Source organism: Tachyglossus aculeatus, chromosome 9 (genome assembly GCF_015852505.1).
Source record: "Tachyglossus aculeatus isolate mTacAcu1 chromosome 9, mTacAcu1.pri, whole genome shotgun sequence".
Taxonomy (NCBI): Eukaryota; Metazoa; Chordata; class Mammalia; order Monotremata; family Tachyglossidae; genus Tachyglossus; species Tachyglossus aculeatus.
This window is the reverse complement of record NC_052074.1, coordinates 38,928,391-38,944,413: the sequence shown is the minus strand read 5'-3', so window position 1 is coordinate 38,944,413 and position 16,023 is coordinate 38,928,391. Positions and strand designations below refer to the sequence as shown.

General features: G+C 46.1%; 1 protein-coding gene across 1 annotated transcript in view; it reads right to left on the bottom strand.

Moving 5' to 3' along the window:
* ARHGAP15 (Rho GTPase activating protein 15) overlaps window positions 1-16,023 on the bottom strand; it is a 413,180-nt gene that overhangs the window by 106,511 nt on the left and 290,646 nt on the right. The window contains exon 10 of the mRNA XM_038751348.1: window positions 11,115-11,192. Within this exon, the coding sequence (XP_038607276.1) occupies window positions 11,115-11,192 (78 nt within the window). The remainder of the gene's footprint in view (window positions 1-11,114; window positions 11,193-16,023) is intronic.

Below are 16,023 nucleotides of genomic sequence, written 5' to 3'. Positions count from 1 at the left end.
TTGGCAGGCCGGGCTGGCCCTGAAGCAAGCTTTCATATCCCTTTTCCCACTATCTATAAATATTTTTGGTCTGAATCCTCTACATATTGTGTTTAGCTTCTGTTGTCCTTAATCAAATAAGGGAAGCAGTGTGTCCTACTGGAATAAGTTTGATCCTGGGAGTCAGAGGACCTGGGTTCTAATTCCAGTTTTGCCACTTCTCTGCTGTGTGACCTTGGGTAAATCACTTCACTTCTCTGTGCTCCAGTTTCCTCATCTATAAAATGAGGATTCAATCCTATTCCCTCCACCCCATGTGGGACAGGGACTGTGTCAACCGTCTAGACTGTGAGCCCGTTGTTGGGTAGGGACCGTCTCTAGATGTCCTTGTACTACCCAAGCACCCAGTACAGTGCTCTGCACACTGTAAGCACTCAATAACTATGATTGAATGAATGAATGAACCTGATTGCCTTGTATCTACCCCATCGCTGAGAACAGTGCTTGGCACATAGTAAGCACTTAAAAAGTACCATTTAAAGAAAATTAAAGTCATAAGTTGAAGGGAATCTACACATTGTGTAACAGTGAGTGTAGGTGTGGATTAAGAGTCTCCTTCCACAATTCGGGTGGGATTCTGAGAAGGGTGGAAATGTTACAGCACCCTGCCTTTAGACTTCTGCCTTCTGCCAAGTGGGAGCTCAATAAATAGCCCTACCACCGGCAAGAATTGGAGTCGCTAGTACAGCAGGGAGCTCCAGAAGGATCTTTACGAAGGGTTCCCTCGGCTGGAACGGTCAGTGGCCGATTACCTCTTATGAGGGGTTACCGCACCTCCAAACGCGATACTCTCGGTACGTTGGAATCCATAAAATTTCCAATTACTGCTTCAGAATTTATTGTGCACATATGGAAAATAATACTTGTAAAACAGAAAGGGGCTTGTGCCTTGTGCTGTCAATACTGTGAAGGATGGGGTGATTATAAAGCAAATTAACAATACTTTTAAATGTGCATTCACTTATCTTTCCAATTAAATCCTTGTTAAACAACTGCACAGACAGTAATGGAGCTTCTGCAAAGCACTGATCAAGACAGTTTTATTGTAATTTTTACTCTGTAACAATTAATCAAGTGGGCATTTTCTTTATTATTAAATTATTTAGCTCATAAATATCCTCAATTGGCTAACATTTGCCATCTACCTGTTGTTTTTGATTTTTCCTACTGGGGTAAGAGCTACTGGTAAAACACAGTTTTCCTGTAGAACGCCCCTTAGGAAGAGTACTTCACAAATGTCTTTGAACAGCAAAATGTTTATCAAGATGGGAACTTCTTGATAACTTCCTAACTCTTTGGCGATTCCCGTTCCTCCCCTCCTCTCTGCTCTTGAAATATAAACACATCAGCTGGGAGTCAGAGGACTTGAGTTCTGATCCCGCTTGTGTGGCCTTGGGACAGTCACTTAATATTTCTGTGGCTCAGTTTCCCCAACTGTAAAATGGGGATTCAATACCTGTTCTCCCTTCCCCTTACACTGTAAGTCCCGTGGGGGACAGGGAGTGTGTCCAATCTAATAACATTATATCTACCACAGTGCTTAGTTCAGTGCTGATGCTTAACAAATACAATTATTATTATTGCTTTCAGTCCAAAAGAAGATTTTGAATGCAGCTTTTGGGGCTCGTTTCTGCCATGGGGGTGAGAAAAACCCTTTTTCTCACAAGGTGGAGTTACACATGGCTGGTTCTCTGAACCTCTGCATACAAAACTACGCAGTAATAGTAGCAGTAGTAGTGGTAGTAGCAACAATAGTAGTAACCGTAGTTGTAATCCATCAATCAATCAATAGTATTTGTTGAGAGTTTACTTCTGGTCGAGCACTGTACTAAGCACTTGGGAAGGTGCAATAGAGTTGGTAAAATGATCCCCGTTTTTAAGGAGCTGACAGTCTAGCAGGGAAGACAAACACCAAACTAAATTACATATACGGGGAATAGACTATAAGGATGTGTACATAAGTGCTATGTAGATGCAGTGAATATAATAATAATAATAATTAATAATAATGTCATTTGTTAAGCTCTTACTATGTGCAAAGCACTGTTCTAAGAGCTGGATATCAAAGTGCTTAGGGGATACAGGCTTGAGTTTATAGGCGGTGCAGTTAGAAGAGGGGGGACATGAAAGATTAGTCAAGGAAGGCTTCCTGGAGGAGATTTGATTCTAGTAGGGCTTTGAAGATGGGGAGAGTCATGGTCTGTCAGATAGGAAGGAGGAGGGAGGATGTGAACAAGGGACAGGTGGAGAGAGAGATGAGATCGAGACTCGGTAAATAGGTTAGTGTTAGGAGAACAAAGCATGCGGGCTGGGGGGTAGTGGGGAACGAGGGAAGGTAGTTGGAAGGAGAGAGCTGATTCAGTGCCTTAAAGCCAGTGGTGTTTCTGCTTGATATGGAGATGAATGAGCATCATCTCCTTTTATGATGATGAGAAAACCTTCTCCTTTTAGTATCTTTTCTCAAATGCTTACGACCATAAAATAGGTGCCCAAGAAACATGAATGATAGGTTGATGCACTAAACTGTAGAAAACACCTTCTTCCTCCATCCTGATTGTTCCCTTTCAATAGGCTGAAAGGACCCTTTAATTTTCCTCACTAAGGATCCCCAGGAGTGAGCTGCATCCTCCTCTAGCAACTTCTAGGAGATGAATGGAGATGAATTGCTTTTTATAAATATGAAAAATGGCATTTGTTAAGCCCTCACTATATGCCGGCAACTGCGGTAAGCTCTGGAGTAGACACAAGTTAATCAGGTGGGACACAGTCCATATCCCGCATGAGGCTCACACTCTTAATCCCCATTTTACAGATGAGGTAACTGAGGCACAGAGAAGTTAAGCGACTTGACCCACGTGCCAGAGAAGACAAGTGGTGGAGCCAGGATTAGAATCCAGGTCCTTCTGACTCCGAGGCCTGTGTTCTGTCAACTGGGCCCTGCTGTTTCTCTAAAAATCAGGGCAGCCGAGTGAAAAATGGGATGGAGAGGGGAGAAGCAGATGTCAGGGCGGTGAGCAAGGAAGTAATAGTGTCATGGTAGAAGTAATAGTGGTATAACTCCCCCGAGTGCTTAGTACAGGGCTTTGCACATAGAAAGCGTTCAGTAAATACCACTGTTTGATTGGTGGCAGTAGTAATAATAATAGTAACAGTAAGACTATGGTGGCATAGTGGAAAAAGCACAGGCCTGGGAGTGAGAGGACCTGAGTTCTAATCCCAGCTCCACCCTTTGTCTGCTGTGTGACACTGGGCAAGTCCCTGAACAGAATTTAGCCTCAGTTGCCTCATCTGTAAAATGAGGATGCAGTACCTGTTCTCCCTCCTACTTTGACTGTGAGTCCCATGTGTGGCATCATTCCATGTATTACCGCATCACTTAGTACAGCGCTTGACACAGAGTAAGCACTTAATACCACCGTTATTAGCAGTAGTAGCGTGACTCAGTGGAAAGAGCACAGGCTTGGGAGTCAGAGGTCATGGACTCAAATCCCGGCTCCGCCACTTGTCAGCTGTGTGACTTTGGGCAAGTCACTTCACTTCTCTGTGCCTCGGTTACCTCATCTCTAAAATTAGAGAAGCAGCATGGCTCAGTGGAAAGAGCCCGGGCTTGGGAGTCAGAGGTCATGGGTTCTAATCCTAGCTCTGCCACTGGTCAGCTGTGTGACTTTGGGCTAGTCACTTAACTTCTCTGTGACTCAGTTACCTCATCTGTAAAATGGAGATTAAAACTGTGAGCCCCCTGGGGGACAACCTGATCACCTTGTATCATCATCATCATCATCATCAATCGTATTTATTGAGCGCTTACTGTGTGCAGAGCACTGTACTAAGCATTTGGGAAGTACAAATTGGCAACATATAGAGACACTCCCTACCCAACAGTGGGCTCACAGTCTAAAAGGGGGAACCTTGTATTCCCCCCGAGCGCTTAGAACAGTGCTTCACATATAGTAAGCACTTTACAAATACCATCATTCTTGGTAGTAGTAGTAGCAATAGTCATAATAGTGATAGTAGCAGGAATAACAGCAGCAGTAATATTTAGTGAGCTCCTGCTTGGTGTGGAGCACCGTACTAGGCCCTCGGGACATACAGAATACTGAAAACACAATCCCTATCCATAAGGATCTTACCCTCAAGCTGGGGAGACAAACATAAAAGCTGAGAGAAAAACATAAAAAATACTTAGAACTAGAGAGATCCAAAATAAATGAATAAAACAGACCAACACACACGAGTACTAAGTACCTTGAAGCTAGGGATGATGTCTACTTACTCTATTACACTCTCCCAAGGCCTTAGGACAGTGCTCCGCACACAGCCGGCATCAGTCAATACGATCGATCAATCGATTGACTGGTCGGTTGATTGATTGGTTGATACAATCCCAGGCCCGAGCTGTGCACATTGGGCCTGCTCAGTTCATCCTGTCAACTGACTGATGATGAAATTGCCTTCCAGCCCATCCATCACTCAGCTGTTAGCAATCCGTTATGAAGCTTTTATAAGGTCTTCCCAGCCCCAAACGGCAATAATCCATCAATCTGCTTCCGAGATCACATCTCTCCAACAGCCGCCCTTAGCCAAGAGATAGACTCTCCGGTTACTTTAACTAATTCCTCATCCATCCTCCCCGCCACACTCCTGCTATCAACAGTTGTACAGTGGCTCTTTCTCCTGCTCCAATTATTGGTGAATAAATTGTGTCTTTCTGATTTCTCCCATAGGTCGTATGCTCCCTGAGGGAAAGGGCTGTGCCTTCTCCTTTTAGTATCTTTTCTCAAATGCTTACGACCATAAAATAGGTGCCCAAGAAACATGAATGATATGTTGATGCACTAAACTTTAGAAAACACCTTTTTCCTCCATCCTATTCCCTGTTCAGTAGGCTGAAAGGACGCTTTAATTTTCCTCACTAAGGATCCCCAGGAGTGAGCTGCATCTTCCTCTAGCAACTTCTAGGGGAAGCAGTGTGGCTTAGTGGGAAGAGCAGGGGTCTGGGAGTAAAAGGACCTTTTTTAAAATTATTTTAATGGTATTTGTTAAGCACTTACTATGTGCCATGCGCTGTACTAGGCACAAGCTAATCAGATCGGACATAGCCTATGTCCCATGTGAAGCTCCCAGTCTTAATCCCCATTTCACAGAGCAGGTAAGTGAGGTCCAGAGAAGGGAAGTGAGTTGCCCAAGGTCACACAGCAAGCAAGTGGCAGAGGTAGGATTAGAACCCAGGTCCTCTGAACCCCAGCCCATTCTCTTTCCACTAGCCCACACTGCTTCCCAAGCAGTGAGTGGAGATGTTCACTGGGGAGATGAAGCCTCCCTCCTCACCCGCAGGAAGTCCAAATTTTCCAGATCCTCTCTCTCGGAGAAACCCGAGTCTCACCTGCCTCCTGACAGATAAAGATGCTGCCTCCTTTTTCACTTCTGGGACTTTCCAGTACTTCACCATGTGAGAAATGTGCTAGTGATTTTGATCCTCATTCCTCGCATTAGTCTAATTTCCAATTTTAAATTACCAGGATGATTTCTTTTTTTTTTTTTTTTAGCATTGCTCCATGCCAAAAGGCAGAGCTAACGAGAGCTAATGAACTTTGCTGCATCTCGGGGAATAAATCATAGGCACTTTCTGGCCTTAACAAAGGGGTCTGGTATTAGACTCTCTTGATTAGTTAACTTCTATTCTTTTGCTACTAAATCACCCCTTTTTCCACTTCTCTATTTTTAGACTTTGACATGGAGTGAGAAAGGGGGGGAAATTAATGGAAACATTAAGAATTGCAATTCCTAAGGGGAATATCTATGTATTAAATAATATAAATACATATTACATTATACATACAATATATTACATATCATATAATACAATATAATATAATACATATAACATTATAATTATATAATATTGTTATATTATATTGTATTGTATGATATAATAAAATAAAATATAATATAGGTACATATATATGTATGTGTGTATATCTATATATGTACATGAGAAGCAGCATGGCTTAGTGGAAAGAGCCCGGGCTTGGGAGTCAGAGGTCATGGGTTCTAATCCCGACTCCACCACCTGCCAGCTGTGTGACTTTAGGCTAGTCACTTAACTTCTCTGTGCCTCAGCTACCTCATCTGTAAAATGTGGGATCAAGATTGTGAGCCCCAAGTGGGACAATCTGATCACCTTGTATCTATCCCAGCTCTTAGAACAGTGCTTGGCACAAAGTAAGCACTTAACAAATACCATTATTATTTTTGTGCCTGTTATATTGTTGTGTTACATTCTCTTAAGTGTTCAGTACAGTGCTCTGCACACAGTAAGTGCTCAATAAACACCACTGAAGATAATGATACATATTTTATTCCTACCTCCTCTCAACGTGTAAATGTAAGTCAATCAATCAATCGGTGGTATTTTTCGAGCACTTACCATATACAGAGCACTCTACTAAACACTCAAGAAAGTAAAATGCAATAGCTAGTAGATTTGATCCCTGCCCACATGGAAGTTACATTCTACAAGTGGAGTTTACAGTCTATGTATGTCTATTTATTTTAGATTCAATTATTGCTCCAGCTATTTCATTCTGACCCCTTCACCCTACTGTTTGATTTTTGTTCTTCCTCCTCCTCCCACTATTTGATTTCCATGTAGCAGCTCACCCCATCAGATGGTAAGATCATAGATTCCACGAGGGCAGGAAATATCCACCTTGCTTCCGCCGTGCACCCACTAATGCTCCGCAAAGTGCTGTGATCTCGGGAGCTGCTCGATAAATGCCACTGATCGATTTAATTAGGCAGCTTGGTTTGGAACTGTGCAGTCCACCTGTATAATTCCAGCCTGAACAGCCTCAAGAAGCCCAGAAGAAGCAAATGCGGGGTACACCCAATCCTGCTAAGATCATCACGACTTCAGCAGGGAGACTCATCTTCCTATGCTCACAGAGAGATTTTGATCACAGGAGTTCTCCTTGAACAATAATAATAATAATGATAATTTCTGATATTTGTTCAGCTCGGTACTGAGCGCTGAGAGTGGACACACTAGAAGCAGGTCGGAGCCAGCCCCTGTCCCACCCTGGGCTCACAATCTAAGAGGGAGGGAGAACAGGTGCTTCACCATCATTTGACAGATGGGGTAACAGAGGCACAGAGAAGTTAAGTGACTTGCCGAAGGGCACACAGCGGGCTCACTCTGCTCACTCAGGACATAACAATAATTATAATGATGGCATTTGTTAAGCACTTACTATGTGCAAAGCACTGTTCTAAGCGCTGGGAGGGAAACAAGGCGGTCAGGTTGTCCCACGTGGGGCTCACAGTCTTCATCCCCATTTTACAGATGAGGGAACTGAGGCCCAGAGACGTTAAGTGACTTGCCCAAAGTCAAACTGCTGACAAGCGGCAGAGCCAGGATTAGAACCCTCGACCTCTGAGTCCACTGAGCCACGCTGCTTCTGTTGACATGGACAAGGGCCCAGCCACCCCAGATGAATGCCATCTGCAGCCCGCTTGGATCCATGCTCATCAAATTGTGGTTTCGGGCCCCCCCCATGCCTACTCTACCCATTAAAAAAAAAAATGAATGCCAGTCTACTCCATTAGAGAAGGCAGGAAATGTCATTTCTACTTCCCAAGTGCTTAGTACAGGGTTCTAATCCCAGCTCCGCCACCTGTCAGCCGTGTGACTTTGGGCAAGTCACTTCACTTCTCTGTGCCTCTGTTGCCTCATCTGTAAAATGGGAATGAAGACCTTGAGCCCCGCATGGGACAACTTTATGACCTTGTATCTATCCCAGTGCTTAGAACAATGCTTGGCACATAGTAAGTGCTTAACAAATACCAACATTATTATTATCATTATTACAGAGCACTGTGCCCAACTGGGTGCTCAGTAAGCACTTCTATTTCTACTAAAACTCCTCCTCCAGCTATACCAAACATGGGGAATAGGGAAACCAATGCCCTTATCACCAAGAGAAGCAGTGTGGCTCAGTGGAAAGAGCACAGGCTTGGGAGCCAGAGGTCATGGGTTCTAATCCTGGCTCCCCCACGTGTCTGCTGTGTGACCTTGGGCAAGTCACTTAACTTCTCTGAGCCTCATCTGTAAAATGGGGATTAAGACTGTGAGCCCCATGTGGGACAACCTGATCACCTTGCAGCCCCCCGGCACTTAGAACCATGCTTTGCACATAGTAAGCACTTAACAAATGCCATCATTATTATTATTATTGGAACCAGAGTCAGAGGGAGGAGAGACGTCTCCCCTGGTTTGAGAATGGCTCAAATGAATAATAATAATGATAATTGTAGTATTTGTTACGTGCTTACTATGTGTAAAACACCTTTCTAAGCACTGGGAAAGATACAGCAGGATAATCAGGTCAGACACAATCTCTGTCCCACACAGGGCTCACATTGTAGGTGAGAGAACAGGTATTGAATCCCCATTTTACAGAGGAAGTAACTGAGGCACAGAGAAGTGAAGTGACCATTCATTCAATCGTATTTATTGAGCGCTTACTGTGTGCAGAATACTGTACTAAGACTTGCCCCAAATCACTCAGAAATCGTTTAATGTGGGCAGGGAATATGTCTGTTTATTGTTGTATTGTACTTTCCCAAGCACTTGGTACAGTGCTTTGCATACAGTACCGTAAATAAATGAATAAATTGAAGGTACGAATGAACGAACATGGCAGACCGGGGATTAGAACCCAGGTCTTCCGACTCCCGGGCCTGAACTCTTTCTGCTAGGCCATTCTGCTCCTCTAACTGGTCTCCTTGTGATCAAGTAAACTTCTGAGCTGCTAATGGAAAAAATAAATCACCGCCGGGAGATAACCTCATCCCTCGGATGCTGCGAAGGGAAAACGTCGAGGGTCCCGGCCTTCCGAAGTGAGCGTATGGAGAAATTGGAGAAGTGGAACTGGTCACACCATTGCCGGGTTTGGGGGCAAGGGTGTTTCATGAAATGCCTTGCTTCAGGGGAGAATAATAACATTTGAAAATGAATTCACCTAATGGAAAAAGGAATGGGTCTGATACAGCTCCTTTTTCTATCAAAAAGCCAGGACGGAGTGTGTTAGAAATCCTGGCCCGATCGCTCCCTTTTGTGGAGAATTGCTTATTTCCTGATGAAGCTGCCACTTGCTCCCATTTTCGCTCAACTCTCCCCTTTTCTTTTCCCTCTTAGACTCAATAATGGAGGCCTTTGGAGAACACAAACAGCAAAGAGATGGCGCCCAGAGCTACTGTTTGGCTTTAAGGCCCAATCTCTAAGACGATGGTTTTGGGGAGGAACGGTAATACTAAACTGCTCCTCCATTGGTTGATTTCCAGTTGGGAAGGGGTGTGTGTGTGAATGTGTGTGTGTGTGTGTGTGTGTGCACGCGTGCGCACGTGTGTGTGTGTGTGAACGATGGGTAAGAAAGGGGAGTTGGGGGCGGTGAAAGCTTAGGATGTCAGGCAAACCAAACCCAATATCTAGGCTGATGTCATCATCAATCGTATTTATTGAGCACTTACTATGTGCAGAGCACTGTCAATTCCCCAGATAACACCCCACAGGATTCTGGTTAATGAACACACCAAAAAAGCCCACAGACGACTTTTCCTTCTCTACTTAAAAATCATCTCTGGTATCTGGGCACCCAAACAGCAGCATTTGACCAAATTTTCCCAAATCCTCATGCGAGTCAGGAACCTGGATCTGTTTAACTTTTAGCGGGTCGTGTGATTGGCTCAGAGGTGGCTTGATTGACAACGACGGCCCGGGGGCCCGGTGGCTTTGCCCCAGCCCCTTCACTGCTCTCTCACTGGGGATCGGCCAGAGGCTCTCCAGAATGAAAAAAAATGGTAGCTGGAAATCTATAATCTAACGGCAGCGGCATTAGTTCCCAGTCATACGTTGCACCCGTGTCTGCAGTACTGCCAGGTGGGACATAGAAGCGAGATGGAAATAGGAGATTAGCGAAGTCCAACAACTTAAAGTTAAAAACAGAGAAGCAGCATGGCTCAGTGGAAAGAGCATGGGCTTTGGAGTCAGAAGCCATGAGTTCAAAATCCGGTTCCGCCAACTGTCAGCTGTATGACTTTGGGCAAGTCACTTAACTTCTCTGTGCTTCAGTTCCCTCATCTGTAAAATGGGGAGTAAGACTGTGAGCCCCCCATAGGACAACCTGATCACCTTGTAACCTCCCCAGTGCTTAGAACGGTGCTCTGCACATAGTAAGTGCTTAATAAATGCCATCATTATTATTAAAAACAAAAGAAAACCTTTCCAGCTGATTTAAACCACCAACTTCATTACGCATTTCCAACCCGTACAATTCTTCTTCTTGTTTTTTGTTTTGTTTTAAGTATTTGTTAAGTGCTTACTATGTGCCGGGCATTGTTCTAAGTGCTGGGGTAGATCCAAACTAATCCTGTCCCACATGAGGCTCTCGGTCCTAATACCTATTCTATAGATGAGGGAACTGAGGTGACTTGCCCAAGGTCACCCAAAAGGAATATGATGGAACCGGAATTAGAACGCAGGTCCTTCTGACACCCAGGCCTGTGCTCTATCCACTAGGCCACGCTACTTCTCTTGCATGCTCCCTCTGGGCCCTCCTGCTTCCCCTCCCCATCTACAGTCCATTTTGCATTTCCAACCCATACAATTCCTCTTCTTGTGGGCTCCCTTTGGGCCCTACTGCTTCTCCTCCCCAACCGTCTCGGTGATTTCCTCTGACATTCTGTTCAGAATCCATTCTCCCTTGCCCTTTTCCAGCCCCACGCTGAATCTTCAGATCATTCCCTCCATTTGGCTCCCCCAGGCCGCCCATCTCCTCCCCTCCATCATTCCCAGTACCCTGTGCGCTACTTCTTGCCTCCCAGCTCTCTTCCCCTCCCACCTCCAACCCTCTGTAGTCTCCACGCGCACGCTTCCCACTCCCCTCAACTTTCTTCCCGCCTCTGGTTCCGGCTTCTCGGCCCGCGTGCCTTCGCCCGTCAGCAGCAGCTGGGCCCCGCCGACGAGATGGCTCCCTCCAGAAAATAAAAATGAGCGAGGTGAAAGCATCACTTACCTTGATTGACAATAAATCGCAACTTCTGTATTGTTGCCAGGTTTCCGCTAACTCGATATATTCCATCAGCATCCAGACCTGAAAGCGGAAGGGCATATTTCATATTGACTCATGCAGGCATTTAATGGAAGGCTCGTGACAGGTAAACAAAACCGTCTTAATAAATAGGACGAGGGGCGGCACAGCACGGCTCCAGGAGACATCTCCATCCCACCAGGGAAAGGCAAGGTGGAAGGCTCTATTCTCAACCCGGGGACTGCAGAATTAACATAGACAAATGGATTTGGGCTGGAAGCCGAATCGTAAATAACTCATCATAATGCCGTCATTTTTCCCAAAGACATTTTGGATTGGATGATATGTCATCAGGGGCGGTGGGCGCCGGGGGAGAGCCCGTTTAATCGGATGAGAAGGAAGAGGGCACGTTTCTTGGATTTGATGCCATGAAGCAGCGTGATCTAGCAGATGGAGCACGGGCCTAGGAGCCAGAAGGACCCGGGTTCTTCTGTGTGACCCCCCCGTGGAACAACCTGATCACCTTGTAACCTGCCCAGTGCTTAGAACAGTGCGTTGCACATAGTAAGAGCTTAATAAATGCCATCATCATCGTCATCATCATTTACAAGTCCTTCTGCTTCGTCCCAGGCTCGGGCCTGGGGTCAGAATTATAACAATGATGGTACTTGTTAAACACTTACTATGTGCCAAGAACCATTCTTAGTGATGGTGTAGATACAAGTTAATCAGATTGGACACAGCCCCTGTCCCACACGGGGCTCACAGTCTTAATCCTCGTTAACAGATGAGGCAGCTGAGGCACAGAGAAGTGGAGTGAACTATCCAGAGTCACCCAGAAGACAAGCAGTGGGGCCGGGATTAGAATCCAGGTCCTTCTGACTCCCAAGCCCGGGCTCTATCCACTAGACCACACTGCTTCTCAGCATCACTCCCGAGAAAGTGGGCTTCCTGGCACCCAAAGAATGTCCACAAGATCCCCCCGCAATTAATCAGTCAATGGTATTTGAGTTCTTACTATCTGCAGAGCACTGTACTAAGCGCTTGGGAGAGTACACTACAACAGAATCAGCAGACACATTCCCCGCCCATAACGAGCTCACAGAGCTCAAGTGACTTGGACTCTCTGCTCCGTGGACTTTGAAAAAACAGCCAAACCAAACCAGCCTCCGTCCGTGCCGTTGGACACCACCTCCTTATTTTGGAGATATAATTAGATGGAGGGCGATTTGGGAAAGAAGGAAGCCTTCAAAGACTGTGCGTTGGCCCGCCAAGGTCAGCAGAACGATCCCCTCAGGAGGCGACTTTGTCAAGGCCAAATGAAAGACAAAAAACAACAACAAAAAAAGACATGCCCCACCCCCCAACGCCCCCAAACTCCACAACGATGCATTCCTGGGCTAGCAACTGGTGTTTCTGCCAGGCAAAGATCCTCAGGGGACAGGATGAAAATGAGTCCCTGAAAGTTTTCTAAACCCGGCCCGGCCCGGGCCCCTGGAAGAAGCAGCAGCCAGCAGCAGTTCTGAGGAAAAACCCACTTCCATTGCGACAGAAAGCTTATCGCTGACGGGATTGACTGAGCCTTTGCTCTGGAGGATTGAAAAGTCCTTTTTCACCCCCCTACTTTTTCTGAAGAAGCTCGGAAAGCGTGGACACACGATTAGGAATTATTAGACCAAATGGAGGCCTAAACCGAGTGGAAAGAATGCAGCTGTCCTTAGTAATTCCCACCATAAATCTTCCAAAGTTTCCAGAAAGGAATCAAAGAGACAAGGACCGACTCCAGAGTTGATTCGTTTGTGTGCCAAAATGAAAGCTGCCCCTCATCGCTGTTGGGGACGGTTTAAAAATAGACTCCCTCCACGGCCTAGTGGGAAGTAGCGTGGCCTAGTGGAGAGAGCATGGGAGCCGAAGGACCTGGGTTCGAATCCCAGATCCGTCACTTCTCTGCTGTGTGACCTTGGCCAAATCAGTCTGCTTCTCTGCGCCTCAGTTTCCTTGACTGCAAAATGGGGACTCAATACCTGTTCTCCCTCCTATTTAAACTGTGAGTCCGAGGTGGGACAGGGGATGTGTCTGGCTCAATTAACTTGTTTCTACCCCAGAGTTTAGAATGGTGCTTTACACTGCCTTGAGAAGCAGCGTGGCCCAGTGGACAGAGCCGGGCCTGAGAGTCAGAGGACCTGGGTTCTAATCCTGCCTTTGCCACTTGTCCGCTGTGTGACCTTATGCAAGCCACTTCACTCTCTGTGCCTGTTAGCTCATCTGTTAAATGGGGATTAAGGCATTGAACCGCCCTTCTAGACTTTGAGCCCATTGTTGGGTAGGGACCGTCTCTATATGTTGCCGATTTGTATTTCCCAAGCACTTGGTACAGTGCTCTGCACACAGTAAGCACTCAATAAATACTATTGAACGAATGAATGAATGATAGGGACTGTGTCCATGCCGATTATCTTGTATTCACCATAGTGCTTAGTATAGTGCCCAGCACATAGTAAGCACTTAACAAATACAACAATTTCTATTATTATTATTATGATTATATATAGCAATCATTAAACAAAACCCACAATTGTTATTATTATTATTATATACAATAAACACTTAACAAAAAACATTAAAAAACCAAAAAAGGGCATCAGGGATGAGAGAGAAAGCTTATAAGCCTGGGGGTGGGTGGGGGGGCTTGGAGTTCAAGCGAGGCCCCAGAATCCTCCTACCTGCCCCGACATTCATTCATTCAATCGTATTTATCGAGTGCTTACTGTGCAGAGCACAGTACTAAGCGCTTGGGAGGTACAACTTGGTAACATATAGAGACGGTCCCTACCCAACAACGGGCTCACAGTGTGCCTGGACCAAGCTGAAGAGGGCCCAGTCAATCAGTCGATGGTATTTATTGAGCGCTTACTGTGTGCAGAGCATAATAATAATAATAATGATGGTGGCATTTAATAAGCGCTTACTGTGTGCAAAGCACTGTTCTAAATGCTGGGGAGGTTACAAGGTGATCAGGTTGTCCCACGGCGGGGCTCATAATCTTAATCTGGGCCTTCTAGACTGTGAGCCCACTGTTGGGTAGGGATTCTCTCTATATGTTGCCAGCTTGTACTTCCCAAGCACTTGGTACAGTGTTCTGCACACGGTAAGCGCTCAATAAATACGATTGATTGATTGATTAATCCTCATTTTCCAGATGAGGGAACTGAGGTCCAGAGAAGTGAAATGACTTGCCTGAAGTCACACAGCTGCCAATTTCCGGAGCTAGGATTTGAACCCATGACCTCTGACTCCAAAGCCCATGCTCTTTCCACTGAGCCACACTGCTTCTCCTGGGCCTCATACAACCGCAGGTAGGCCCAGGACTCACCCATGACAGTCATCTCTCCTGATCGGCTCCCTGGCTCCCAACCCCTCCGGCCTCCACTGCACATTTCCATCCCAACAATCCAGCCTCTCGGGTTCGAACCTACCTAACCTGAGGAGACCTTGTTTGACTGGATGGGGACCGGTTCAGCTTCCCAAAATGGAGCCAACCCCTTCCGCCCTTCTGTGAGCTCGTTGTGGGCAGGGTTCCGCCCTTCTGTGAGCTCGTTGTGGGCAGGGAAAGCGTCTGATGTTTGACTGTACTCTCCCAAGCACTTAGTACAGTGCTTTGCTCACAGTAAGCGCTCACTAAATATGATTGAATGAATGAATGAACGAATGCTGGCTGTCCATGCATCCTCACCCCCCTTTTTTTTAATGGTACTCATTAAGTACTTACTAAATGCCAGGCACTGTGCTAAGCAGCAGGGGGGTAGATACAAAGTTGGACACAGTCCATGGCCCACATGGGGCCCACAGCTTTAATCCTCATTTTTCAGATGAGGCAACTGATGTTAAGGGCTTCGCCCCAGGTCACACAACAGATAAGTGGAGCTGGAATTAGAACCCAAGCCCCATTACTCCTTGGCGCATGATTCATACACTAGGCCTATGCTCCTTCCTGCTAGCAAGGGCGAGGGAAGGTTTCATGAAGGAAAACTGAGGAGTTTCCAGCTTCTATCTGCAGTCGGGAGACCCGAGTTTTAGTTTTGGCGGTGTGAGGCCTGAAGTAAGCCACTAAACCATTCTGGGCCTCAATTACAACTGCAAACTGGGGAAAAAAAATACCTGATCCCATTCCTCCTCATACGCCAAGCCGTTGTGGGACAACAATCGTGTTTGATATGATTATCTTGTATCTACCCCGGTGCTTAATACAGTGCTTGGCACGTAGTAAGTGCTAACTAAACACCGTCATTATTGCTATCATTATTACACCTTTCCAGGAACGGCACGGATATCACTGCGGGTAGATAGCACCAGCCTCCAAGCAGGGCAGAGAGCTGTCCGATTGTGGTGCAAGAATAATGCTGGCATTGTGGACGGCAACACAATAAAGGCCAAACAGAGTTGGACATTCCTGAGATGGTTTAGGAGTTAGAGAGCTGCGTTCAGAGCAAACGGATTTTCTTTCCATGAGGAATGCCGTGCTCCCTCACAGAGACAAAGGTCTCGATTCTGAAGACAGAAGCGTCATTATGTGGTCGAGCGGCTAAACTGTGTCTATTTGTGGCCCTGCGTGCCCTGGATTGGCCGTCCGAAAGCGGAAAATGGGGCCTGGCTTCCTTACCAATTGCAGGGGTTGGGGGAGCGAAGCATTCCCTTGCTGGGAGAGCAGAAATGGACTGAAGAAACAGCCCCCAGCGGGAAGAGCCAGCTCTTTGGGAGAGGCAGGATGGGCTAGTGATCATCTCCTCAAATTTCCTCTCTCCATCCCTTACTCTCCCTCCAGTGACCCAGCACTAACATGGCTGACTCTCCCCTCTCGACTCCTAATTTTCCCTTCAGCATCTCCCAGTGCTTC